General features: G+C 37.7%; 1 protein-coding gene across 7 annotated transcripts in view; it reads left to right on the forward strand.

The window, feature by feature from the left end:
• The window catches only part of ANKRD28 (ankyrin repeat domain 28), a 186,195-nt gene that overhangs the window by 115,731 nt on the left and 43,974 nt on the right, over positions 1-26,490 (forward strand). For all 7 annotated transcript variants that reach the window (XM_027086571.1, XM_027086572.1, XM_027086569.1 and 4 more), the window contains 5 exons: positions 3,729-3,799; positions 9,459-9,659; positions 11,340-11,427; positions 17,015-17,157; positions 19,726-19,938. In XM_027086571.1, coding sequence (XP_026942372.1) covers positions 3,729-3,799; positions 9,459-9,659; positions 11,340-11,427; positions 17,015-17,157; positions 19,726-19,938 — 716 coding nt within the window. The remainder of the gene's footprint in view (positions 1-3,728; positions 3,800-9,458; positions 9,660-11,339; positions 11,428-17,014; positions 17,158-19,725; positions 19,939-26,490) is intronic.

A 26,490-nucleotide genomic window follows, 5' to 3' on the forward strand; every position in this document is an offset into this window, starting at 1 on the left:
GAGCTCTGGTAGCCTGGACGTCTGATGTGCACTGCCATGTTTATTGTTCTTAAGCCATTTTTCATTGTGCAGCCAACTGCTGCTCTTATAATGGACCTTGCTATGCCATGTTCGTCTGTTAATATATAAGGCACATACTAATTTACCCATGTGGGCAGGGGAGATATTTGTTGTATTGTGTCCTTAGAGATAGCTCAACCATTACTCACATACTTGACCTTTAATTTCCAAGGAATTAAAATATCTGATTAGTGTTACTAGAAGATGACTTAACACAAGTGTCTTCTGAGATAGGATATGATTAGATGTCTAAAATCCCATTGTGCTGATCTTCCTGCAGTTAAGTATCTTTAGAATCTTTAAAAAAGAGCAAGCCAAATTTTTTATCAAGTTGTCTACTAGTTGCAAGTGGCAGCATGATGTGTCCTCGTTAAGCCACTAGTGGATTATTTGTTATAGTCACTCATGTTTTTGATAAAATTAACTTTGAATTTTTTATTAAAAGAGAAAGAAAGACGATTTAATTAATTAGTTAATTATTGTAACTTAAAATGGAAGAATGAAGCAAGCAGGTTTTTTACTTTGGGCTGCCAAATGCACCATAAATATTAGATTTTCTTCCTTCAGTTGTATATCTGATAACCCATTTCCAAAAGAAAGACAGACTATCTTCACCCTCTTCCTGCTTTCCAATTTTTTCTTTGCACTTGAAGCCAAATTCTTGGAGTGTTTTTTCATGACCACGCCTTTCATTTCATTTCCTCTTCAGTACATTTCACTTTTTGAACATGTAGTATTTCAGTTTCATTTCCGAATTAAAATATACACACCTTTAAAGGTATACAGCTTACAGTGCAGTTGCCTTTCTACCCTAGTTCCCCACCACATCATCCAATTCTTATTGCCCCCCACCACCAATGCAAACACATAGGCAACCGCTGTTCTTAATGTCTTAGCTTTCCTCCAGGGTTTCCTTTTGCAAATGTAAATATAGATACTTAACTCTTCCTTTTTCTATGTAAAAGTAAAGAATATTATTCATACAGCTCTCACTTATTGCTGTTTTTACATTTTTTTTTTTTTTTTGCGGCACGCGGGCCTCTCACTGTTGTGGCCTCTCCTGTTGCGGAGCACAGGCTCCCGCCGCGCAGCCTCAGTGGCCATGGCTCACAGGCCTAGCCGCTCCACGGCATGTGGGATCTTTCCTGGACCAGGGACACAAACCCGTGTCCCCTGCATCTGCAGGCGGACTCTCAACCACTGCGCCACCAAGGAAGCCCTATTTTTACTTTTTATTTCTCAGATCTTTATCAGCACGTAGAGATCATCCTCATTTTTTGTGACAGCCACATTCTATTTCCTTGTTGGTTAATGCCTTGAATCAGACTTCTGACCCTTCCCATTTGTTGGAGGCCCATTTTCAGGCCTCATTCTTCTCTACTTCTGTCTTTCCGGGGTACTTGTGTCTTTTGAGTGTCTGTGTCACTACCCTTCTGGCCTTAATGCCAGGACCTGCCCTCCTACTGTGCACATAAATACAAAATCATAGAAAGAGGTACAGGAATTATAGAGAACCATTGAAGTTCCAAGTGATAAATGGGGAGAAGGAAGGAGCCTCTTCACTGTCTCTAGGGCTCCAACTTTCTGACCCGTGAACATTTCAAGTGTTTGTGCTCTTACCCAAAACAAATGCTGACTTTATTGTGGTCAGAAAAGCTTCTTTTCACCATTTCGGTCTCCACAGAACCTGGCCAGTAGTTGTTCATATGTTTATTACATTAATATACCACTGTCTCTGGCTGGGTTGTTGTTTTTTTTTAATTGGCTGTGTTGGGTCTTCATTGCTGCACGTGGGCTTTCGCTAGTTGTGACGAGTGGGGCTACTCTTTGTTGTGGTGTGCAGGCTTCCCATTGTGGTGGCTTCTCTTGTTGCGGAGCATGGGCTCTAGGCACGCGGGCTCAGTAGTTGTGGCTTGTGGGCTCCAGAGCGCAGGCTCAGTAGTTGTGGCGCATGGGCTTAGTTGCTCTGCGGCATGTGGCATCTTCCCAGACCAGGGCTCGAACCCGTGTCCCCTGCATTGGCAGGCGGATTCTTAACCACTCTGCCACCAGGGAAGTCCCTCTGGCTGGTTCTTTATTTTGCTGACTCCCTTTCTTTCTCCCACAGCTTTAAGCAATCTTGAAAGCTCTCCTGCTGGTTCATGATTCACTGGCCCTGCCCACACAGAGTTCAGCTTCAACTGCTGCACTTGTGGATGATTTCCTACACCTGCCTTTCATTCATTTTCTCTCACATTCAGACTTATAAAATCTACCTCTAATGTATCCGTGCTCCATGTACTAGGTACATTGGTTTGTATGTTAATCTTTTTTGTTGGTTTTTTATTGTTTGTTTGTATTTTGACTGTGCCGTGCTGCATGTGAGATTTCAGTTCCCTGATCAGGGATTGAACCCATGCCCCCTGCGTTGGAAGCTCGGAGTGCTAACCACTGGACCACCAGGGAACTCCCCTGTTAATTTTTGTAACAAGGTATTAGGGGATCTGGTTTATAGATGAAGAAATGTAGGTTCAGAGGGATCATATAGCTAGTTAGGGACCTATAGCTAGAGGTTATTCGGGCTGTAACTTGGAGTCACTGCACTTGATTATTACGTAGAACCTCACACTCAAAACAATGTAAACATAAGGATGTCTGAGTTCTATCCTTGATTCTGCTGTAGTTGACTCTGGCGGTGAGCTGCTTGCTTGTACCAGCATTTCATCATCTAGAAAGTATGGAGGTTGGACTAGGTTCCTAAAGCCTCTTCTCACTTAGCTAGTTATTATTCTAGATGTAAATCTAGGATTGCTCATAGTGCAGGACCTGTTGCAAGTTCCTCTAGTCCTGAGAGTCAAGGTGGTTTCTCTCTACGTAGAGTGATCCCACGGTGTGCTGCTTCTGTTTGGTGGGGATTTAAGCACCAAATCAGTGGATTTTACATAGGTGATAGATTTTTTCCCCCTCAAATTACATAATACACTTATTGTCTTACTAAATTGTATTTCCATTCTATTAAGGAAAATTTGTGTCCATTGACTTAATGATTTTTAAACAAAAAATACATAGTTGATTTGTTTTAATTATTACTACTTTAGAACTTTAGGTATAACATGGAAAGACATGTGGATTGGTTCATTTCCTTTCTCAGTATTTTCCCCTAAGTTTATAGCCATTGTATCCATTTATAAAATAACTTTATAGTACTAAAGCATTTTTAATCAATACTGGAGAACTATTTTGATATTACTGTATTGCATTATAACATGATACATTCATTAGTAAAGAATTATAATGAAGACTTTGTAATGGTCTACGTTTTATGTCTTAGTATTCTTATTCATGTATTTAAGTATTTGAGGTTTTTAACACAAATTCTACATTGGGGTCTGATTTTCATTTTGGATGTGCTCTGTATAAAGGTGGCTTTTCTAGACTATATATAAAATGATGTTTCTTTGATTTTTAATAAAAAGAGCTAATACCTTACTGGATAATTATATCAATTAAAAAGGATAGTTTTGTTTTGTAATTTAAGGGTGATTTATTAGCAGAAAGTATAAAAATGAAGTACTACATTTTCAGTTGTTATTTATCCAATTTGGACTATATATAACTAGTATTTCAGGATATTTACTTAAAATATTCTATGTAAAATATTTCAATTTATTTTTTTCTTCTTGTTGCAGGAGCTAGAGTTAATGCCAAAGACAACAAATGGTTGACACCTTTACACAGAGCAGTTGCATCTTGTAGTGAGGTATGAAATTTCTCTTAGTAAATATTTTGTATATAAAATCATTAAGTAGGCCTGCCTATGAGTCCATATTCAAATTCTGTATTTTCAAAAGAGGAAAAAGCAACTGAAAATACCTAGACTGGTCACTTTACTTTGGAATTTGTTCAAACCAAGTTAATTGTTCCATTTTCCTTTTGTGACTAAGGCCTCTTGGAGAGTCTGAAGTGGCAGAGAATAGAAAACCCTGCTTCTGTACTTCTTACAAGAGAGCAGTTGTTTTTCTATCTTACAAATTCCTCCTCAAGGCTTTTCTCTGCTGACTGGTTCACAGTAGCCTAATAGACATGTTACAGAGGTTCTGCTGGTTGTGGTCAAGAAATAATCTCAGCAGTGTGTAATGACTAAATGAAATATTGTTTAGGTAAACACTGAAATTAGTTTCAGAAACATTACTTGATCTCACATGTTGCCAGTTCTAAATACAATCTTAAAATATGTTAGGTGTCTTATGAGGAAGAACAATTCCTTTTTATTTATAATCCTGTGTATTGTTTGACCTTCAAGATAACTGACATTTTGGGAGAAAGTTCATTTTTATATTTGTCATATCTTCTAGTCCTCATAACATCCTTGTAGGATAGATATTTTAAGGAACTGTGTAGTTAATAATTTGCCAGAACCACTCAGCTGTTGAGTAGCAGAGATGACACAAATACCTGGACCCTCTTTTTTTCTGTCATTTTACTGCCTTTCTAAAATGGATTGGGTACTTTTTACAGATGCATTGTGCCCAAAGCACCCCTTTTACCTATCTTACGATAGTTGAAAACATTTTTTAAATAAAAGGTGGGACTGTATAAATTAATGTTTTCTTCAGTTATTCAAATTGTGGGAGACGAGGGAGGGTGGCTACTGCTGCTTCTCCCCATCATGGGGCCAGATAGTTCTGGAGAGAGAAGGGGAACACATGCCTTGGGAGGATGTTTCCCCAGGAGAAACTGGGGGCGCTCCTTTCTGTTCATTCTTCTTTGTATTCCTCATTTCGAAGTACACCTTGAACCCCAAATGAGAGTTGGGTGAGTGAAGAGGAGTGGAGGAGAAGGTGGCTGGAAGGGAGGGACTGTAAATGCTGCGGTGTGACAGAGGCGGTCTGTTGACCATAAGCCCCTGGATCGGGAGAGGACGGTGGTCCTTGGTGGCTACAGCTAGTGAACTGTGGGACTTGGATCAGGAGACACTGGCTTCAGATATCACCTGCCACTTTCTAGCTGTGTGATCTTGGGCAAATCTGGGAATTCTGAAAACTAAGACCTATTAACCAAAATACTTTGAACTCTGAAATTCATGGTAATGTTTTTAAGTTAGTGGTTAGCCCTCTTGCAGTGAAGTTTCTTTAAATAAAGGCGGTTAAGGAAGATAAACATTGCCATCATGGCAACCTATTGATAAATTAGTCATACTTACCTATTTTTTGGTATGACTCTTGGAAATATGACTATTAAATTTAGTGGAGTTTTGTCAAATTAAATCATCAGAAAGAACACTTTGTATATTTGTAGAGATTATAAAACAGGCCTAAGATTCTTTAAAAAAATAATTAATGTTAAAGGCAGATTGCAGGTTCTACCCAGAGACCTAACTGCTGATTTTTTAAAACTCTGTACGTGGCTTGAACTTAAGGGCAAGCTGTAGGTTAGAAAGCAACAGATCCTAATAAGTTTAAGTTTAAGCTTTTCAACCTAAAAAAGGTTTAGGCTTTTCATCCTAAAAACTACTAGGCTATGTAGTATTACTACTCTTCTGCAGGATTATGGGAAACAGCTATAAAATGTAACCATTCCATAAAAATATAACTTCTGTAAACCCTGAGCCCTAAGGATTATTTTTCTTTTAAAAGGAAAATGCCATGATTAGGAAAACTGCTAGGAAACCTAGTCAAGATTATCAGTTTCACTGGTGTTCTTTTAATTATTCTTGTCATATCCTAAGAGCAAAAGAAAGCTATACTTACATTACTTACTTCATTTAATAGAAAACATAACCGCAAAGGGGTATATAAAAAGGCAAAATTTTAGGTAGCTTTTGGTTTATGTTTTTGAGATACCATGAGAGAAGTAAGCTCTACAGAAGATGATTAGAGTGACTATTTTCTCACTTCTCCCAAGGACAGAGATGACTAGCATCGCTGAAGATGCATAGTAAGGAAGTTAACTCCTCACAGACAGTGGATGTCTTAAGGCTTAATTCCCTCACTGAACTTGGGTTTAGAAAGACTGCTTCGGGTTAACTATACCAAGTTCCCCAGCTCTCCTTCCGTGACATGGTTTCCATGCACCCGGTCATATTGTCTGGCTGCCACATCTTTTCTCCACCACTGGTTTGTGACTGTCAATCTTGAAGTGTAGCATACAATCTAGCTCTCCATAAATGCTGAGTATTCTTCTGAATAAATCAGTTTCTGAATATTAGGGCTTTGTGAGTGTGTGTGTGTGTGTGTGTGTGTTATTTATTTACTTATCTATCTGTCTATCCATCCACATAACACTGGATCCTCTGAAGGATATGCATTTATTTCTTTAACCTAACTCCAGGAATTAACATTTTAGTTCTATCAAGATAACTGAGTTTAAAATATATTATCATGTGAGGTATTAGTGGTTCACCCAAACATTGTGTTTATTTGGAATGCGTTAGCCCTTCTTTTCCCTGTGCCTGACCCTAAGCTATGAATAAATAAATACTCTTTGGATATAATTAGTTAACCTTTTGTTATCACCCCACCCCCATATTTCTTAATCTTATTTAAATCAGTGTCATAGGGTATTACTTGTTTGTTTGAAGTCAAGGCACACCTGCAGCATTTCTTACACATGCATACCCTCTAATAATGGAAAGATCGGGATCAAGGTTACTATGGTAATTCTGTCATTAGTAAAACTATATCCTTGGTTATCTCTACATTTTTTTTCTAAATGCTTGTAATGTGTTGCTAATAAAATCTAGAATTTTACTAGGGTAAGACATCAGGCTCATTGGTTTGTAATTTCCAGAAATTTACCTTTTAAAAATTTTTTTTTTGTTTTTGTTTTTGAATCTCCTGTCTTTAGAGAGTTCTTTAGTTTTCTCTAAATTTTCAAAGATCACTGCTATTGTGATATGGCACTGACGTATATTATTCTGAGTAGTAAATGATGGATGTATTAGTCAGCTCAGCTGCCATAACAAAATACCATAGACTGGGTGGCTTAAACAACAGAAATGTTTTTTCTCACAGACTGGAGGCTAGAAGTCTCAGATGAAGGTCCAGCAGGGTCAGTTTCTGATGAGGACTCTCTTCGTGGCTTGCAGATGGCTGCCTTCTCACTGTGTCCTCACATTTGGTCAGGGAGGGGGGAATCTCTCTCTCCCTCTTCCTTGTCTTAGAATGCCATCAGTCTGATCAGGTTAGGGTCTCTCCCTTATCATCTCATTTAACTTTACCGCTTTGTGGTGGGGGGTGGTTAGGACTTTGACACGAATTGTGGGGTACACAATTAAGTGTCCCCAGCAGTGGACCCAGGGTCCAAACAGTCTTAGTCGTTGTGTTTACAGCCTTCTTTAGGTGCCATCTTACCCACCCTCAACCATAAACTGGATTTATTCTTGTTTTTCTGTGAAACGAAAGTATAGCTTTGATTTTTCTGTTCTTGCTGATGGAACATAAGTATTCCATACACTTTTCAGAAACTTAAAGGTATGCGTTGTGAATTCCAGTTGGAAATAATTAAGGCAAGCCTGGCATCTATAGTATGCTGTATTTGCCTAGTTTATCCAATTATAAATTCTTCATTTTGTTTTTAATTATTTTCTAGTACATCTATTTCCCAGGATGGTATTAGTGTTACTCCCTAAGTCACAAAATACCCTTCTTGAGGATGAAGATTGAGAATCCTGACAGTGTTTGTACTTTGTTCTCCACGATTCTGAGTATATATTCCTCTGTGTATCTTTTTCCCTATATTCCTTTTTCTTAATTGAAATATAATTTACAGTAAAATGCACAGACTTTAAGTGTGTAGTGTTGAGTTTTGGCAAATGTATACACCCATGTAACCTTTCTCCCAATCTAGATTTAGAAGATTCCATCACTCCAGCACGTTCCCTCATGTCCCTTTTCAGTCAGTCCCTCCTGTCCCCAGAGGCACCTCTCAATTGCCTGTTCTAGAATTGCCTGTTCTAGAATTTTATAAAAATGGAATCATACAGTATGTACTCTTCATGTCTTGACTTCTTTTGAGATTAGTCATATTGTTGTGTACATTAGTGGTTCATTTCTTTTTATTGCCGAGTAGTGTTTCCTGTATGGATGTACAACAGTTTATCTATTTTCCTATAGGTGGACATTTACACTTCTTGTTTTTGGCTCTTATGAATAAATAAAATAAAAAATAAAATAAATAAAAACATTCTTAGATGGGTCTTGTTAAAATTTCTCTTGGGTAAATAGCTGGATTGGAATTGTGGGGTCACAGGGCAGGCCTCCATATGTCTTTACTTAGCTACTCAGCAGGTTGATAGATTGATGGGCGTCTCTCCAGTCTTTTGCCAGCCTTGCGCTGGTTCCCATATTTCAGCAGTTCTGATTACTTTATTTCAAAGGCTATGTGCAAATCATGAATAATACTATTTTGCTTAGTCTTCCTTGCTACTTTGCATAGTTAGTTATTTTAATCTTTTGAACAATCTTATGTACGTTAGGTTTTTTTGCTTCATAGCAGACTTGAGATGAGTGATGGACAGGTGCTCTTTCCCCTCTTTACTGATAAGAAAACCAAGGGTCAGTTTTACTAGACTTGAATAGTTATACCTTGTAAATGACAGAACTGAGGTGATTTGGTTCTGGTCCTTTTCATTTCATATGTAGTTTGTTGTTCATCTGCCAAAAATAGGATTATCACTGTAAGGAGAAAAATTTTGCTACGTTTAGTTCTGATTATATTGCTTAATATTGATGGCATACTGGATTCCTTTCGATTTTGCCATGAGTCCAGTTTATGGATGTTTTGTGACATTTTTCTTGTGCTTCTGGGAGACCAATCCCTTTGAATGGTAAATCCTTAATTTGCCTTGTTAACACCAACTTTCCCACCAGGTAGCATCACAACAAAGACTTCTTCCCTCCCTCCCTCCCTCCCTCCCTCCCTCCCCTCCCCTCCCCTCCCTCCCTCTCTTTCACTCTCTCTCTAATGAATTAGATCCTAGTGATTTTTCATTTTGTAAAATATAGCATGTGGAATACTTTGGGAAGTAGTATGTTTAAATTTTTATATATTTAATGGCAAAGTGATAAATCTACTTTTTAAAGCTTTGAAAGTATAAATTAATTGTATCTCACCATCTAGAAAAGCAATATTAGTAATGAATGTTTTTGAAGGATATTTGTCAGTATTTCTTGTACATTTTGATAGAGACTGATTGTTGTGCCTTTAATTGGAGGATAGAGAAAGGGAATGTTTTATTTTGATGTATCTTGCATGGCTCTGAGTACTGCCTTTAGTTCAAGCTATTTTGTTTTCTGGCTTGTTTATAGCAGGTTCTGCCAGAACTATTTTTATTTTCTCAAGAAATTTTATTTCCTTCATGTGTGTACAATTTCTAAAGCTGTTAACTCATTTGTCTTGTATATCTTCATATGTTTTAGGAAGCAGTTCAGGTACTTTTGAAGCATTCTGCAGATGTTAACGCTCGAGACAAAAACTGGCAAACACCTTTACACATAGCGGCTGCTAATAAAGCTGTAAAGTGTGCGGAAGCTTTGGTCCCTCTGCTGAGTAATGTAAATGTGTCTGATCGAGCAGGGAGAACTGCACTGCATCATGCAGCTTTCAGTGGACATGGGGAGGTAAGTGGTATTCAGTTAGACAGTGATTCTCTCTCTCTGCGTGTGTGCCCGCCCTCCCATTATTAATGAACTTGCCTATTTTGCTCATTTTTATTTAATTTTGCCTTTTTCAAACCCTCAGACTTCTTTTCATGATAATTCATGATATATAGCTTTCTCAAATTTAGAAATTTATTTATCAGATACAACCCCTGCACTTGAATTTCATGGTCAACCTGGGGAGATAAAGGACAACACTGCCAACTGTAACACAATGTGAAAAGTATGTTCTGTCATTGCAGGAAAAAATGTCTAGGAAGGTGGAACAGTTTCATTGTTCTCCCAGAAAGATGGTGGCAAAGGAAGGTGGAGTGTAGAAAACCTTTTTTTTTTTTTGCGGTACGCGGGCCTCTCACTGTTGTGGCCTCTCCCGTTGCAGAGCACAGGCTCCGGACACGCAGGCTTAGCGGCCATGGCTCATGGGCCCAGCCGCTTCGTGGCATGTGGGATCTTCCCGGACCGGGGCATGAACCCATGTCCCCTGCATCTGCAGGCGGACTCTCAACCACTGCACCACCAGGGAAGCCCAAAAACATTTTCTTATAGTTTATTTTGAACATTTAGTCAAGAATTCTTTGATGACAGACCATCAAAAGAAAACAATTTAAGAAAATTAATATTTAGTTATCTTATACAAGGAGTATTGGTTAATGTTAAGTGTGCCATAGCAAAGAGTGGGGTTTATGTATGTACATGGAAGACTTAGGAAAGAATGAGACTCAGAGTTAGAAGAACCTTTGAGGGCAGCTTGTCCAGTCCTCCATTTTTGTTGCAGACACAGAAACTCAAAGAAGTAAAAATGGTGGTCCTACTGTATAGCAGAGGGAACTATATTCAATATCAATTCTTTTCCTGTAGTAGAAAAGAATCTGGAAGAAACATATGTATATATAAAACTGAATCACTTTGCTATGTACCTGAAACATTGTAAATCAACTATACTTCAATTTTTTTTAAAAAAAGAGGTAAAGTGACATTCCCAAGATTCCATGGCTGAGGGTTAGTCACTGCAGTGCTGTTTTCACTGTTCTCGGCTTTTGCAACATAAAGAATTCTTGTCTCTGCTGCAGTTCAGGTCACTAGATGAGTCCCTTTTTGACATCTGGAATGCCCTTTCTAATGGGGAAACTATTGTAAATATGCTTGAACCTAATGGAAATGACTTTTTTTGGTACATTATGAGGTAAGTAGACTGTGCAGTGACCTTCAGGTCTAATCATATTACGGACACTGCATCTGTGTTTGAATTAAATTTAAGAGGTTTCTGGGATCAGAATGCACTTTGAATTTTAATAACACTTTGGGCTATAAAAAGGAATAAAACCTGTTGTTAAATACTCTCCCTTTAGACTTTCCAGATTTGTGCTTAGTTGTTCATAAAATACCAGGACACAAAGTGGCATCTTTAAAAAGATGCTGATGCCTGACTTCAGTAACCACCATAGTGAAACCTTTTTTCGTATATTGTCCTGTTGTTTATTAAATTATGTTAAAGCATCTTCAGTATATAGTCTCATCTTTCCTTTCTACAGATGCAGAAATTCAGTGCCAGAGAGCTTGAGATGAGTAGTTTTCACAATGGATATTCATGAACAGTTCTGCTTCTGAATGTTGATGAAACTGTGTTTATTTTTATTCCAGATGGTGAAACTACTCTTGTCTAGAGGTGCCAATATTAATGCTTTTGACAAGAAAGATAGACGTGCTATCCACTGGGCAGCATATATGGGTATGTGTATTTTAAATTTATTTTTTGACATTAAGTATTAAGGAAAAGTTGGACATTTCGTTCTTGCATTTGGTATAACATGTCTTTTGGGGTAGTGAGAAGTTGCACCATATCTGAGTTTGCTGCCCAAGTGGAACCAGCCTGGGAGTCAGGGGAGGTTTGCCAGGACAGGAGTACATTAGGTCCAGTTCTCCTGAAAGCTGTTTAAAATTAATTGTTTACTTTTAAAGGGAGAGATGTCCTAGACACAAGTTTGGGATACAGAGTTTAGATTGGTGTTTACTAAAAGCCCATTCTCATACCCATCCTGAACCCATCCTTGTTTGTATGGGAATATTAAGGTAGAAGTTGTGAAGATGTATTAAGAAGCCTGTTATCTTGTGCCAAGCACTGTGTTAAATAGGCATATCACGTTTGATTTCTACCACAGTAAGAAACTGAGGTTTAGATATCAGCTTTTCTGCTTTTAACATTCTTGAGGGAATTCCCTGGCAGTCCAGTGGTTAGGACTTCTCGCCTTCACTGCCAAGGGTGTGGGTTCCATCCCTGGTCGGGGAACTAAGATCCCACAAGCTGCTCAGTGTGACCAAACAAAGAAAAAAAAGGATTCTTGAAAAGTCTTAGGATCTGCACAGTTGCAGTTTGAAACTAACAGAGCTCATGGGAAAATGGTCCTGGGGCAGACTGCTTAAAACCTACGCAACTCCACGAGCAGAGCACTAACGAAAGCATTAATGGGTTTTTGAGGTAACTGGGACAGCCAGGGAGGAGAAAAGTCAGGCTTCCACAGGATACTTTAAAACACACAGAAAGAACAGAGCAGAGATGCTGGCCTGCGGGCGCTAAGACCACGCAGGTCGAAGTGTATCTCAACCTGCTGCAAACCTTGCAAGTCCCGTAGGGCTAGGCTGTGCCTCTGGAAGGAAGCCGTGGGTGGGGCATCTTACAATAGAGCTGAAGAACTCCTTTCTTTGCAGCCATGGAGCTCAGGGCTTTTTCTTTTCCTCCCAACAGTCTATTCTGCTTCTGCTCTTCTTGCTCCTCTGACTTAGGAAAAATTACATGGACTGATGGACCACATAGTGCTGGTCTCATTCCCATGTGCCTCTCATACTGACTACAGAGACAGTCTAGCCCCTCTTCTCACAGGCATAGCTTATCCTCACTACTCCCTGCCTTTGCTTTTGTCTTTTCCTACCTCTCACTTAAAATTCGAAGGTTGATAGAAGATTATTAATTTTAAAAACTATATAAAATTGTAAAATACAAAAATGTAAGAAACCAAATGAACTCAAACCAGTTGACGGTAACCCCAAGGTCCAGGAAAATCCTTTGCCCATCATGGAAATAACTCTTGGACTCTTGGTGTTTCTCTCACACCAAAGGTTTGTGCCTCCAGTTATGTCATGGGCACTTTTCTTCTGTTAACTGAAGGTAAAACATCCAGAAGCAAGTCTCCTGTGGTGTCCTAAAGTGCCCTCCTCACAGCCTGTAGGTTTTCTGTATTTTAAGTCTTGGGGATTTTTCTGAATATTCTGGAATAGCTTATTCTTGACAGTTCAGGAACAGATAGTCTGTGATTTAAAACTATATACCTTATATTAAAAGGTTCACACATTAAGCAGAGGGTGTCAGGCCTTTTATCTCCAAAGAATTAAACTTGGCTAAACAGCTGTTTTCATAAAATTGAAGGCCAAGGAATTTTGTGGGTTGCCTCTAATTGAGCTCCCAGAGTAGCTGGGTGTGTATATCTCAGAGGCCCTTGGATGGCTTTGTTTTCCTTGATCTACTAAATGTCATTTTTCAGGCCAATTGTGGATTGTAAAAGATATTCTGTATTTCTTGGACCTCATAGTCCATTTAATTTTTGAGCATAAACATTCAGAGATTCATAATTTTCCTTTCCCTGTCTCTTCCTTCCTTTAAGCTTGGAAAATGAGGAGTATTGACACACAGTTTCTAAAACCATTCAGTTGTTTTAGGTGTTCAGGATTAAAAAGGAGCTAAATATATGAAAGTAGGGAGTTACTGCCTGGTCTCTTAAGACAGGCCTTAAGTCCAGGTCATTGACACCTCTAGAGAATCTGCCAATATTAGCCTAAGAGACATTACATTATTGCATTACATGTCTTCTTGTAATTTATTTCTCACAGGCTTCTGTATTTGCCCTGGCCTTCTGTCCCCTGGTTGAGGCTACCCTTACTTTTCTGTTAGGTTCTACCTCTTATACTTATGCTACGATTGAATCCTCTGTTTATGTTCCCCAGCCCCACCACTGTCCCCAAATGAACTGATCATTTTTCCCTCCCTACGCTGTGTTTGCTCCTACCATGAACCTTCATTAAGAATCCATTTACTGTTACTGATGAACCTAGTTACAGGGCAGGAATAAAGAGGTAGACATAGAAAATGGACTTGAGGACATGGGGTGGGAGGGCGAAGCTGGGGCGAAGTGAGAGTAGCATCGACATATATACACTACCGAATGCAGAATAGTTGGCTGGTGGGAAGCAGCAGCATAGCACAGGGAGATCAGCTCAGTGCTTTGAGATGACCTAGAAGGGTAGGATAGGGAGGGTGGGAGGGAGGCTCAAGAGGGAGGGGATATGGGGGCATGTGTATGCATGTGGCTGATTCACTTTGGTGTACAACAGAAACTAACAGTATTGTGAAGCAATTATACTCCAATAAAGATCTGTTTAAAAAAAAATCCATTTACTCATTCATCTTTTCTGTTGCCTTCAGTGCTTTTAGCAATATCCAGTCACTTTTTGCCTCAAAGTACCTTACTGTGGTGACTTTGACATAGAGGGTACTAAATAAATATTAATTACCTTGATAAGCAACTCATTACATTAATTCTTCTTAAAGCAATGCATAATTTGAGTTGATGTGAAATGGTGTTTTTCTTCTTACTTTCCTTTCCATAAAAACTTGTGAGCATAGCTCATTTTACTTTTATTAATACATTCATGAACAAAAGAAAAATGTAGGTAATTTTCCAAATTCCTGACAGATAATGATTACATTTATCAAATTCACGTTGCATGGATATAATTTTTTTAAAGGAGTTATTGACTACAGAATTATGTATGCCATGCATGTCTGCTGGATGCTGTCTTCTAAAAATACACCCATATGAATTGAATGAAATCTAGTCTCCTTGGTAGCATCGTTCTATAAATTGATAAGGAAAACACATATGTATTCTGGCTAGGTTCCACCTTGCTAGAACAATATCATTTATTTCACTCTAGAACTTTCTTCCCTTTTTTCTTTTAAATAGATCACCCCAAACTGGCTATGGAAAGACCCCTTCTTCATGTTTTCAGTGGTCCGTTAAAGGAATTTTTACATATTTCAGAAATGTGATTAAATAAATATTTGTCAATTTTAAGATTGTAAATTTCCCTATGCATGGCACCTTTTAAAAATAGGGCTTTATCGGTCTCAGGAAAAGTTCACACTTCCTGGAATCTACATAATTAATATGATCTAAGTCATTTACTTAGAATGATGTGTTGGTTTTGGATAGTTTTTCCATTATGTTTGTATAATGGGCCTTCTAGTCTTAAAAATCAGGAGAATTTGTTTCTTTTTGGCATATTTAGTGAATAATATGCATTTGCCCGGTTTAAAAAAGCTATATTTATGCGTGAGCCTCCTGGGCATTATAAGTCCTGGTTTTTAATACATTACAGTAAACCCAAGTAGTTGTCTTTCTAGAGCCATAGATCAGAGAGTAATGTGTAGTGAGAGATCTTTTGTACCAGTTAGTGCTCTTATATGATAGTCACATTTAATTTGGCATCTAATGATTTGACAGATATTCTTTTGATTTTTTCCTAAAAATATAGTAGATATTTTTCATATTGAAATGGGGAAAAAATAGCTGAATGTATCCACTTTAATTGATAATTTATATATATGAACAACTATATCTACTTGATTCTTTATGCATCTTGTAGACTCCTTTTTTCAAGGGGTCAAGGCACTATGTTTGAAAGTCTCATTTTTATAGTTATTTACTTTATATACTCCTTCCCTATGAGGGGTATTAAAAATGGCATCATTAGCAACTCGTTTAATGTAACATATTTATTAGGTACCTATTTTGTTTGAAATACACCAAGAAGTAGAACATAAGAGCCTATGATATTTGCCTTTAAAGATATATATATTTGGGAACTTAATACATAAAAGTAATTAAAGAGTTTGTTAAATAATGATTCAAGTTTAAGATACATCACAAAGTATTATTATGTATGCTTATTAGATAGTATTTACAGGTACACTGTGCTTTTGGCCACGTAATTCTAGGCAACTAGAAGCCTTAAAAAGACTTCTAGGGCAGATAGGAACTGACATGACCTTCTTCGAGGATTAGTAACAACGATTAGAAAGAAACGTCCAAGCAGAACATTCCTACAACATAGGAATCAGTCCCATGAACAAAGGCACAGAGGTGGAAAGGCTTTTGGGAGGAGGAGAAAGTACTGTATAATCTAATGTGACAAGAAGTGAGGAGATAAGAAAGGAGAACAGCGGTTCTCCCTCCTTCCACCTGGCCTCCTTATGTGGTTGGGTAGGGCCTGAGACTAGTTCTGCCTAATGAAAGTAGCATCCCCTGTGGACCAGAGCATTTAATTGCTGGTGTGAGACTGTAGTCTGTTCCCCTTTCTGGCACAGTGACCAAGCTGCCTTCAAATCGTGTGTCAGCTCCATGAATCTGGATCCTTGCGTGACTGAGCAGAGCCCTCTGGCCAAGCTATCATAATGCTAAAGAGAAATAAAACACTAATTGTTCAAGCCACTGAGATTTGGGAGTTGGTTGTTAACCACAGCATGTATAACCTAGCCCAGGGGTCCTCATCCCCCAGAACCGGGCCACACAGCAAAAGATGAGCCGCAGGCAAGCCAGCCAAGTTTCATCTGCCGCTCAGCATCCCCCGCATAGGGCTGAACCATCCCCCCCATCACTCACATTACCGCCTGAACCATTCCCGCCCCACCCCCGCCACGTGGAAAAATTGTCTCCCATGAACCCGGTCCCTGTTGCCAAAAAGTTTGGGGACTGCTGACCTAGCCTATCCTGATTGTTAAGGCATCTGGTGGAAATAATAAGGGAAAAGAAGTTTTTAGCTGCATGTTCTAAAGACCTGACATTTTTTAAGAAATAAGCCCAAGTCACTCCCAGATTTCCACGTAGAAGAAGATTCTACAACATAAACTAATGTCTTACATTAGACATGAAAAGCTAACTTAAGAATTGGAGAATGTATTGAAACAACCTTGGAAACAACAAGATCTAGGTAAAAGGATTGCAGGGTTATCATTGGATAAAATAATTAAATGTATTATTTTCAATTATTAGTTACCTCTATCAGCATTTATCAAAATTATCCTGAATTCTTATTTTTTTCTTCTGTCATCTCTCTGGTTATAATGTGATTAATTGGTGACTTGTCATGCATTATCTAGTTAATTTGTATTGTATTTTTACCTGTCTTTAAAGATATTCAGGATTGTATTTCATGTTTTCCATACACTCATCTTCTTGTTTTTTTCTTCATAAACACATTTTCAGGTCACATTGAAGTAGTGAAATTACTTGTGGCACACGGAGCTGAAGTGACATGCAAGGACAAGAAGTCTTACACACCTCTCCACGCAGCAGCCTCTAGTGGGATGATCAGCGTAGTCAAGTACCTTCTTGATCTTGGGGTTGATGTAAGCAGTACAGAAGAATGGAGCATTTTGTGTGTTTGTGATTTTGTTGTTGGCAGAAGTTATTTCAAATTTAAAAGATGATTTCTTACAATAAGATTTTTGTCTTTTAATAGTTTTATGTTTATAGTCCTTCACATAATATACAGKGCACTGATGTCTGACCAAGCCATGAAGTTAGTCAAATGTATTAAGAGGTAAAATATATTCCAAAGGTGAACGGTTGATTGACAGAAGTTTTTCTTTTCCATCACATTCTAGGCCCTGTAGCTTCATTTCAGCTATGGAAACCAGCAGATCAGACATATTTGGATTATTTTCCTAAGTGGCTGGGTTATTGTTAGTATTTGCCCAGTTTGTCTAATATTTCCTTTAAATGACCGTAGCTGTTCACATTACAGGATATTGGCCAGAGGCAGGCAGGAAAACTAGAGGCTTCTGGCCCATTAGCTGCAAGTGTTCCTTACTGTATGATCTCTTTGGTTCAGAGGGGTTACTCCTTCATCTGAATATATTTGATTACGGAACTGGGATAGCTAAGAATACCTGGAACTCCCACAGTCCATCCTTTAGGCACAGTTCTGACAAACTCATCTGGTCTTTAAAACACAGATGAAAAAGCAGCCAGGTAGAAGGAGAGAGGGAGGTAGTTTAGATCAGCTGCAAAGACAGAAAGATAGGTGGTAATCTGGTTGGACAAAGAATACGTGGCAGAACTGTGGAGCTGGATAGCCTATTAATTTAATTTAAGAACTTTGTGAAGCACTTAGTTATTGAAAATGTAGGGATCAAAAATTCAAACACATTGTTAGGTAGAAGCTTGTAGAGTGCAAACAGATGAAAGTTTTATTTCAACTCAGCAGTTCCTAGCTCTGTTTCAACAGAGTGACATAACGCCTTAAGAGACCCTTGATCTAGATAAATGAGATAGCCTTGTTTCTGATCACTGTTTCAAGTCCATTCTGGTGCAATTTTTAAAGCTTATGTTATTGACAGCAAAATTATAAACTCTGGTGAGAGTGTTCTTCAGAAAAAGTGGTCAGACTTAGAGCCATTTAGTGACATATGGCCTCCAATTGCATGACTTAGTTTCCTAGAGCTGAAATGAGTGACTTAAAACAATAAATTTAATCTCTCAAAGTTTTGGAAGCTCCGAGGGAGAATCTTTTCTGTGTCCGCCAGCTTTTGGTGATGAAATCTAGATAACCTAACTAAAGTTAAGTGTTGCTTTTTCACTTCCTCTAATTTCTGTTACCAGAGATGTGAGAAAAGAAAATGTTAAATAAAGTTGTGACAAGTTGGGGCCAACCACAAGGTTAGAGGGCACAGTCTCCACACAGGACTGACTTCAGTTTTGATGATTCACTAGAAGGACTCCAGAAACTCACTGCAAGCTATTATACTCACAGTTATGGTTTATTATGCAGAAAAGATACAAATTAACATCAGCCAAAGGAAGAGACACACAAGGCAGAGTCTAAGAGTATTCTAAACACAAAGCTTCCATTGGCCTCTCCTTACAGAGTTAGGACTCCTTACTCTCCCAGCATCAGAACGTGACATATGCACATAGTATTGCTAACCAGAGAAGCACTCCTGAGCTTTGTTTTCAGAGTTTTATTGGGCCTCCACTACATAGGCATGATTGATTGATCAAAATTGCTCATATGGTTGATTTCAGTCTCCAAGTCCACTGATACCAGCGGACCCAAAGCCCCTCCCCTCCATCACATGGTTGGTTTATGTGGTGTGGTTGGCCCTGCCCTAAAGACCCGCTGTGCCTGCTCCTACTCTCAGGTCTAGGGTAGCCAACTCCCACCCTGGACAAGGACACAGCTGTCAGGTGTGCCATAGATGACCTCCCAGAAGACAGGAGCGAAAGTACAATTCTTTACCACAGAAAAGTTATGTAAACTTTAAAATATTCATCCAATATATTTTTTAAGAAATAGAAAGGAAACTTCAGTTACATGAATTATTTCTCAATGTTGACTATATTTTTTGAGCATATTCATTTTGGTAAAATGTCAGTATGTAGGCTGGAAAATATCTAAAGCCCAAGTTTGTTGCAAAAATGAATTAAATAGAAAAGGATGTCAGTCATTTTTAAAAAAATCTTTCTCTCTACTAATCACCAACTTTCTTAATCTTTTGTCACTGTAAATAGCAGAAAATATGCGTGTTTTTCAATATGTGTCAGAATTTTCAGTTTGTGTTCATTTTTCATGATTCTTAGACTTAATTCTGTGGTTGTCCCTTCCCTAGAATGCTTTTAAAAATATATTATTTGTTTTCATTTTCCTAAAATATCTCTTGGAATCATTCAGTTTTGTCATGAAGTAGACATCGTATATATGAGTTATGTTCCCTGAAGCTACAAAATCGTTTGACACCAAAATGTTGTTATGTTCATTTTTTTATTGAAGTTTAAGATTATAAGCCATATCTGTGTATTTATCCCTGTTTGTTTCTCACTTTAATAATTAGATTTCAACCACAGTGTTGCTAAAATAGCTCACAGCGATAATTAGGAAGACTGCTTGAAGATTGACAATTTTTTTCTTCCAATAGATGAATGAACCAAATGCCTATGGAAATACACCTCTTCATGTAGCCTGCTACAATGGACAAGATGTTGTCGTGAATGAACTTATAGACTGTGGTGCTAATGTAAATCAAAAGAATGAAAAAGGGTTTACTCCTTTGCACTTTGCTGCTGCATCAACACATGGAGCATTGTGTTTAGAGCTTCTAGTAGGCAATGGGGCCGATGTCAATATGAAGGTATGAAGTAATATCAGAATCCCTATCTAGTATTTAGGAGTTCACTGTAGTATCAGTAGCTACTAAAAAGGAGTGAATTACTGATAACACACAGATGAATCTTAAAAATACTATGCTGAGTGAAAGCGTTACACAAGAATATATTCACTATTTCCATTTATATAAGGTTTTAGAACAGACAAAATTCCAGTTATATGGGGTTCCATACGCTATAGTTGGGGAAATAAAAAAAAGAGAGAACAATTGTTGCCTCTGGGAGGAGAGACTGATGAAAAGGGGGCGTGGGGGAACTTTCTCTGTGGTGGTAATGTCCTGTATTTTGACAACTTTGTTATTATATAAATAAGTGTTAGTCAAAACTCATCAGGTGGTACATTTTTTGTATGTCTCATTGCATGTAAATGTTCCCGTAGAAGGTTACAAATCAAACAAATACTGAACCCTAGTTAATGATATGCATACCAAAGTGTTTAGAGGTAATAGGTAATGATATCAGCAGCTGACTTTAAAAAGCATCACTTAGGGACTTTCCTGGCGGTCCAGTGGTTAAGACTGCACGCTTCCACTGCAGGGGGCACAGGTTTGATCCCTAGTCTTGCATGCCACGCGGTGTGGCCTACCCCCCCCCCAAAAAAAAAGCATCACTTAATTGCACGGGTGGGTAGAGAGATGGATGTATGATAATGCTCACATAGTAAAATGTTAGTGGTAGACTCTAGGTGGTAGGTATATGGGTGTTCACTGTAATATTCTTTCAACTTTTCTGTTTTGAAATTTTTCACAGTGTTAGAAAAATTAGAAGACTGATACAGTGTTTTACATATAAGAATAGTTGCTTTTTGGTTTTTTGGTCATTCACTTCCAAGAGTGAACATTTAAATTTAAAAATACGTGAAAATTCTGGAGCCAAAATATACGTACTTTACTGCATAATTCTTTGGAAATGCACCTGCAACCACAGTTTTGAACATAACTACTTCATAATGTGTAATCATCATTTTATATTTTCCAAGATGCTTTCACTGATTGCTTCTGTATTCATTTATTAATTCATTCTTTGAGCACTTGCCAAACCATGTCTTGTGGTGTAAAGAAAAGAAAACCACAAACAAAATTGAACCGTTTAGGATTAGTAAAAACATTTAAGCTTCAAATGTTTTCAGAGCTTTCATTGCATAAAATTTCAGCTTCTTTTGTAGGTGTGATGAGCCAGTGTCTTTCAGACTGGTAGAGAAAGGAGTCCATTTTCTTACCTGTCTAACTTTAGAAAATCCTTTAACGATGCCACTGACCCACTCTGACAGCTGTAGCAGCAGCAAGCCCATCTATAATTAGGTCGTTGCTCTAAATTGCCCCTTGCCAGCTAAAGGACAAAATTTATACATATCAACTTATGGAAGGAAAGGGCATGAGATATCATAAAGAACGCCTTTCTGGTTAAAATGTCTCTTTTACGAATATACATTTAAAGCTTTCAGTTCTCAATCAAATCACCAACTAAACTAAAGTTTTATTTTTAATAATTTAAATAACTTCTAAATATTTACTGATAAGTTCAAACTGCTTATTTTGATTTGAAGAATTCCTGCTGTTTGGATAATCAGTGCCTAGAAAAAATATCAGAATTCTTGTGGGGGTGGGAAGTTAGTTACTTGTTTCCTCAAAAGCCTAGTAATATTTTTTAATGAAGAGTTTTTCAAAATAAAAACTTTGAAATTATCTTCATATTCTTCAAACGAAAAGATCTCATCAAGTAGTTTTAGTCTCTGTGAGACCCCTTTATGATAAAGGGGCTGTAGTTAAAATTATCTTTGTTAAATATTAAGTATCATGAAATAAGAGGCTTACCTATATCATTAACTATTATGCATTTTTTAGTTTATATGGGGCTGGGTAAAAATTAGGCTTTCTATTTTATACAGTGCCATTTAGACATGACTGTTTACTATAATTTGAAGATAATTAATCGCTTGCTTCATGTCATTGCCTACGTAACTGACTCTAGTACCTATGATTATTTTTAAGTCTGTATTTTCTTTTGAAATGTTGAGATGAGAATCAGTTCTACAAGAGGGTCACTTGTAGTATAATGCTTAGCAGTGGTTTTATTTGAAGTTACCTCCCTAATGATTTAGAAAATTCAGTGGTAGATTTTACACATGACAAGGGAATGTTTTAGCAAAACAGTTAAGATGTGGTGGTTAAGTAGATTTGAAGACAACAGACCATGATGCTGGTTTAAAAATAGATTTTATAAAAGTTGCTTTAATTTTGTCTAAGGACGTATGACATCCTGCTGATGTGCAGTTGCCCAGTTATCTTACTGCCGAGTTCCATTGAAACACACTCCCTAAGTTGTTGATGACTTCTGAGGTACCGTCCAACTGACATTATGTAAAAATTGTTGATAGCAGTGAGTTTTCAACGCATAAGAATTTGCATTCATTCAAGAATATATCTTCGTTCCTGACACTATGTTTCCTGTATTTGTCAAATCGATGCTTATCGAATTATTGTTTGACTAACAAGTTAAGGCTTTGACATTTGCCTTGGAGGAAAAATATTATATTTGTTGACCCTAAAGTTCTCCTTATCAAGGCACCTTTCTCCTTCATCTTTTCCTCCCATTCCATTCTCTATTTTGATTTTTCTGTCCTTGATCAGGTTGTGGATGACTAGAATTGGAATGTGAACTTAGATTTGTAATTATTCAGTTTATAAGTTTTTTAATTGGTTGTCCTACAGAATACTACATAGAAGTAAAATGAATGGGTTTTTTTACATATTTATTAGAGTATAATTGCTTTACAATGGTGTTTTAGTTTCTGCTTTATAACAGAATGAATCAGTTATACATATACATATGTTCCCATATCTCTTCCTTCTTGCATCTCCCTCCCTCCCACCCTCCCTACCCCACCCCTCCAGGCGGTCACAAAGCACCGAGCTGATCTCCCTGTGCTATGCGGCTGCTTCCCACTAGCTATCTACCTTACATTTGGTAATGTATATATGTCCATGCCTTTCTGTCGCTTTGACACAGCTTACCCTTCCCCCTCCCCATATCCTCAAGTCCGTTCTCTAGTAGGTCTGTGTCTTTATTCCTGTCTTACCCCTAGGTTCTTCATGACATTTTTCTTTTCTTAAATTCCATATATATGTGTTAGCATACGGTATTTGTCTTTCTCTTTTCTGACTTACGTCACTCTGTATGACAGACTCTAGGTCCATCCACCTCATTACAAATAGCTCAATTTTGTTTCTTTTTATGACTGAGTAATATTCCATTGTGTATATGTGCCACATCTTCTTTATCCATTCATCCGCTGATGGACACTTAGGTTGTTTCCATCTCTGGGCTATTGTAAATAGAGCTGCAATGAACATTTTGGTATATGACTCTTCTTGAATTATGGTTTTCTCAGGGTATATGCCCAGTAGTGGGATTGTTGGGTCATATGGTAGTTCTATTTGTAGTTTTTTAAGGAACCTCCATACTGTTCTCCATAGTGGCTGTACCAATTCACATTCCCACCAGCAGTGCAAGAGTGTTCCCTTTTCTCCACACCCTCTCCAGCATTTATTGTTTCTAGATTTTTTGATGATGGCCATTCTAACTGGTGTGAGATGGTATCTCATTGTAGTTTTGATTTCCATTTCTGTAATGATTAATGATGTTGAGCATTCTTTCATGTGTTTGTTGGCAGTCTGTATATCTTCTTTGGAGAAACGTCTATTTAGGTCTCCTGCCTATTTTTGGATTGGGTTGTTTGTTTTTTTGTTATTGAGCTGCATGAGCTGCTTAAAATTTTTGGAGATTAATCCTTTGTCAGTTGCTTCATTTGCAGAGATTTTCTCCCATTCTGAGGGTTGTCTTTTGGTCTTGTTTATGGTTTCCTTTGCTGTGCAAAAGCTTTGAAGTTTCATTGGGTCCCATTTGTTTACTTTTGTTTTTATTTCCATTTCTCTAGGAGGTGGGTCAAAAAGGATCTTGCTGTGATTTGTGTCATAGAGTGTTCTGCCTATGTTTTCCTCTAAGAGTTTGATAGTTTCTGGCCTTACATTTAGGTATTTAATCCATTTTGAGCTTATTTTTGTGTATGGTGTTAGGGAGTGTTCTAATTTCATTCTTTTACATGTAGCTGTCCAATTTTCCCAGCACCACTTATTGAAGAGGCTGTCCTTTCTCCACTGTACATTCCTGCCTCCTTTATCAAAGACAAGGTGACCATATGTGCGTGGGTTTATCTCTGGGCTTTCTATCCTGTTCCATGGATCTTTCTTTCTGTTTTTGTGCCAGTACCATACTGTCTTGATTACTGTAGCTTTGTAGTCTAGTCTGAAGTCAGGGAGCGTGATTCCTCAAGCTCCGTTTTTCGTTCTCAAGATTGCTTTGGCTGTTCGGGGTCTTTTGTGTTTCCATACAAATTGTGAAATTTTTTGTTCTAGTTCTGTGAAAAATGCCAGTGGTAGTTTGGTAGGGATTGCATTGAATCTGTAGATTGCTTTGGGTAGTATAGTCATTTTCACAATGTTGATTCTTCCAATCCAAGAACATGGTATATCTCCCCATCTATTTGTATCATCTTTAATTTCTTTCATCAGTGTCTTATAATTTTCTGCATACAGGTCTTTTGTCTCCTTATGTAGGTTTATTCCTAGGTATTTTATTCTTTTTGTTGCAGTGGTAAATGGGAGTGTTTTCGTGATTTCACTTTCAGATTTTTCATCATTAGTGTATAGGAATGCAAGAGATTTCTGTGCATTAATTTTGTATCCTGCTACTTTACCAAATTCATTGATTAGCTCTAGTAGTTTTCTGGTAGCATCTGTAGGGTTCTCTATGTATAGTATCATGTCATCTGCAAACAGTGACAGCCTTACCTCTTCTTTTCCAATTTGGATTCCTTTTATTTCCTTCTCTTCTCTGATTGCTATGGCTAAAACTTCCAAAACTATGTTGAATAAGAGTGGTGAGAGTGGGCAACCTTGTCTTGTTCCTAATCTTAGTGGAAATGCTTTCAGTTTTTCACCATTGAGGATGATGTTGGCTGTGGGTTTGTCATATATGGCCTTTATTATGTTGAGGAAAGTTCCCTCTGTGCTTACTTTCTGCAGGGTTTTTATCATAAATGGGTGTTGAATTTTGTCAAAAGCTTTCTCTGCATCTATTGAGATGATCATATGGTTTTTCTCCTTCAATTTGTTAATATGGTTTATCACATTGATTGATTTGCATATATTGAAGAATCCTTGCATTCCTGGAATAAACCCCACTTGATCATGGTGTATGATCCTTTTAATGTGCTGTTGGATTCTGTTTGCTAGTATTTTGTTGAGGATTTTTGCATCTTTGCATTTTTTCATCAGTGATATTGGCCTGTAGTTTTCTTTCTTTGTGACATCCTTGTCTGGTTTTGTTATCAATGTGATGGTGGCCTCGTAGAATGAGTTTGGGAGTGTTCCTCCCTCTGCTATATTTTGGAAGAGTTTGAGAAGGATAGGTGTTAGCTCTTCTCTAAATGTTTGATAGAATTCGTCTGTGAAGCCATCTGGTCCTTGGCTTTTGTTTGTTGGAAGATTTTTAATCACAGTTTCAATTTCAGTGCTTGTGATTGGTCTGTTCATATTTTCTGTTTCTTCCTGATTCAGTCTTGGCACGTTGTGCATTTCTAAGAATTTGTCCTTTCTTCCAGGTTGTCCGTTTTATTGGCATAGAGTTGCTTGTAGTAATCTCTCATGATCTTTTGTATTTGTGCAGTATCAGTTGTTACTTCTCCTTTTTCATTTCTAATTCTGTTGATTTGAGTCTTCTCCCTTTTTTTCTTGATGAGTCTGGCTAATGGTTTATCAATTTTGTTTATCTTCTCAAAGAACCAGCTTTTAATTTTATTGATCTTTGCTGTCGTTTCCTTCATTTCTTTTTCATTTATTTCTGATCTGATTTTTATGATTTCTTTCCTTCTGCTAACTTTGTGGGTTTTTTGTTCTTTCTCTAATTGCTTTAGGTGCAAGGTTAGGTTGTTTATTTGAGATGTTTCCTGTTTCTTAAGGTAGAATTGTATTGCTATAAACTTCCCTCTTAGAACTGCTTTTGCTGCATCCCAGAGGTTTTGGATCATCATGGCTCCATTGTCATTTGTTTCTAGGTATTTTTTTTTATTTCCTCTTTGATTTCTTCAGTGGTCACTTCGTTATTAGTAGTGTATTGTTTAGCCTCCATGTGTTGTATTTTTTACAGATCTTTTCCTGTAATTGATATCTAGTCTCATAGCGTTGTGGTCGGAAAAGATACTTGGTACCATTTCAGTTTTCTTAAGTTTACCAAGGCTTGATTTGTGACCCAAGATACGATCTATCCTGGAGAATGTTCCATGAGCACTTGAGAAAAATGTGTATTCTGTTGTTTTTAGATGGAATGTCCTATAAATATCAATTAAGTCCATCTTGTTTAATGTATCATTTAAAGCTTGTGTTTCCTTATTTCTTTTCATTTTGGATGATCTGTCCATTGGTGAAAGTGGGGTGTTAAAGTCCCCTACTATGTGTTAC

The sequence above is a fragment of the Aethalodelphis obliquidens genome, unplaced genomic scaffold (genome assembly GCF_003676395.1).
Source record: "Aethalodelphis obliquidens isolate GAN/ISIS:26980383/991018 unplaced genomic scaffold, ASM367639v1 scaffold56, whole genome shotgun sequence".
In the NCBI taxonomy this organism is placed as follows: Eukaryota; Metazoa; Chordata; class Mammalia; order Artiodactyla; family Delphinidae; genus Aethalodelphis; species Aethalodelphis obliquidens.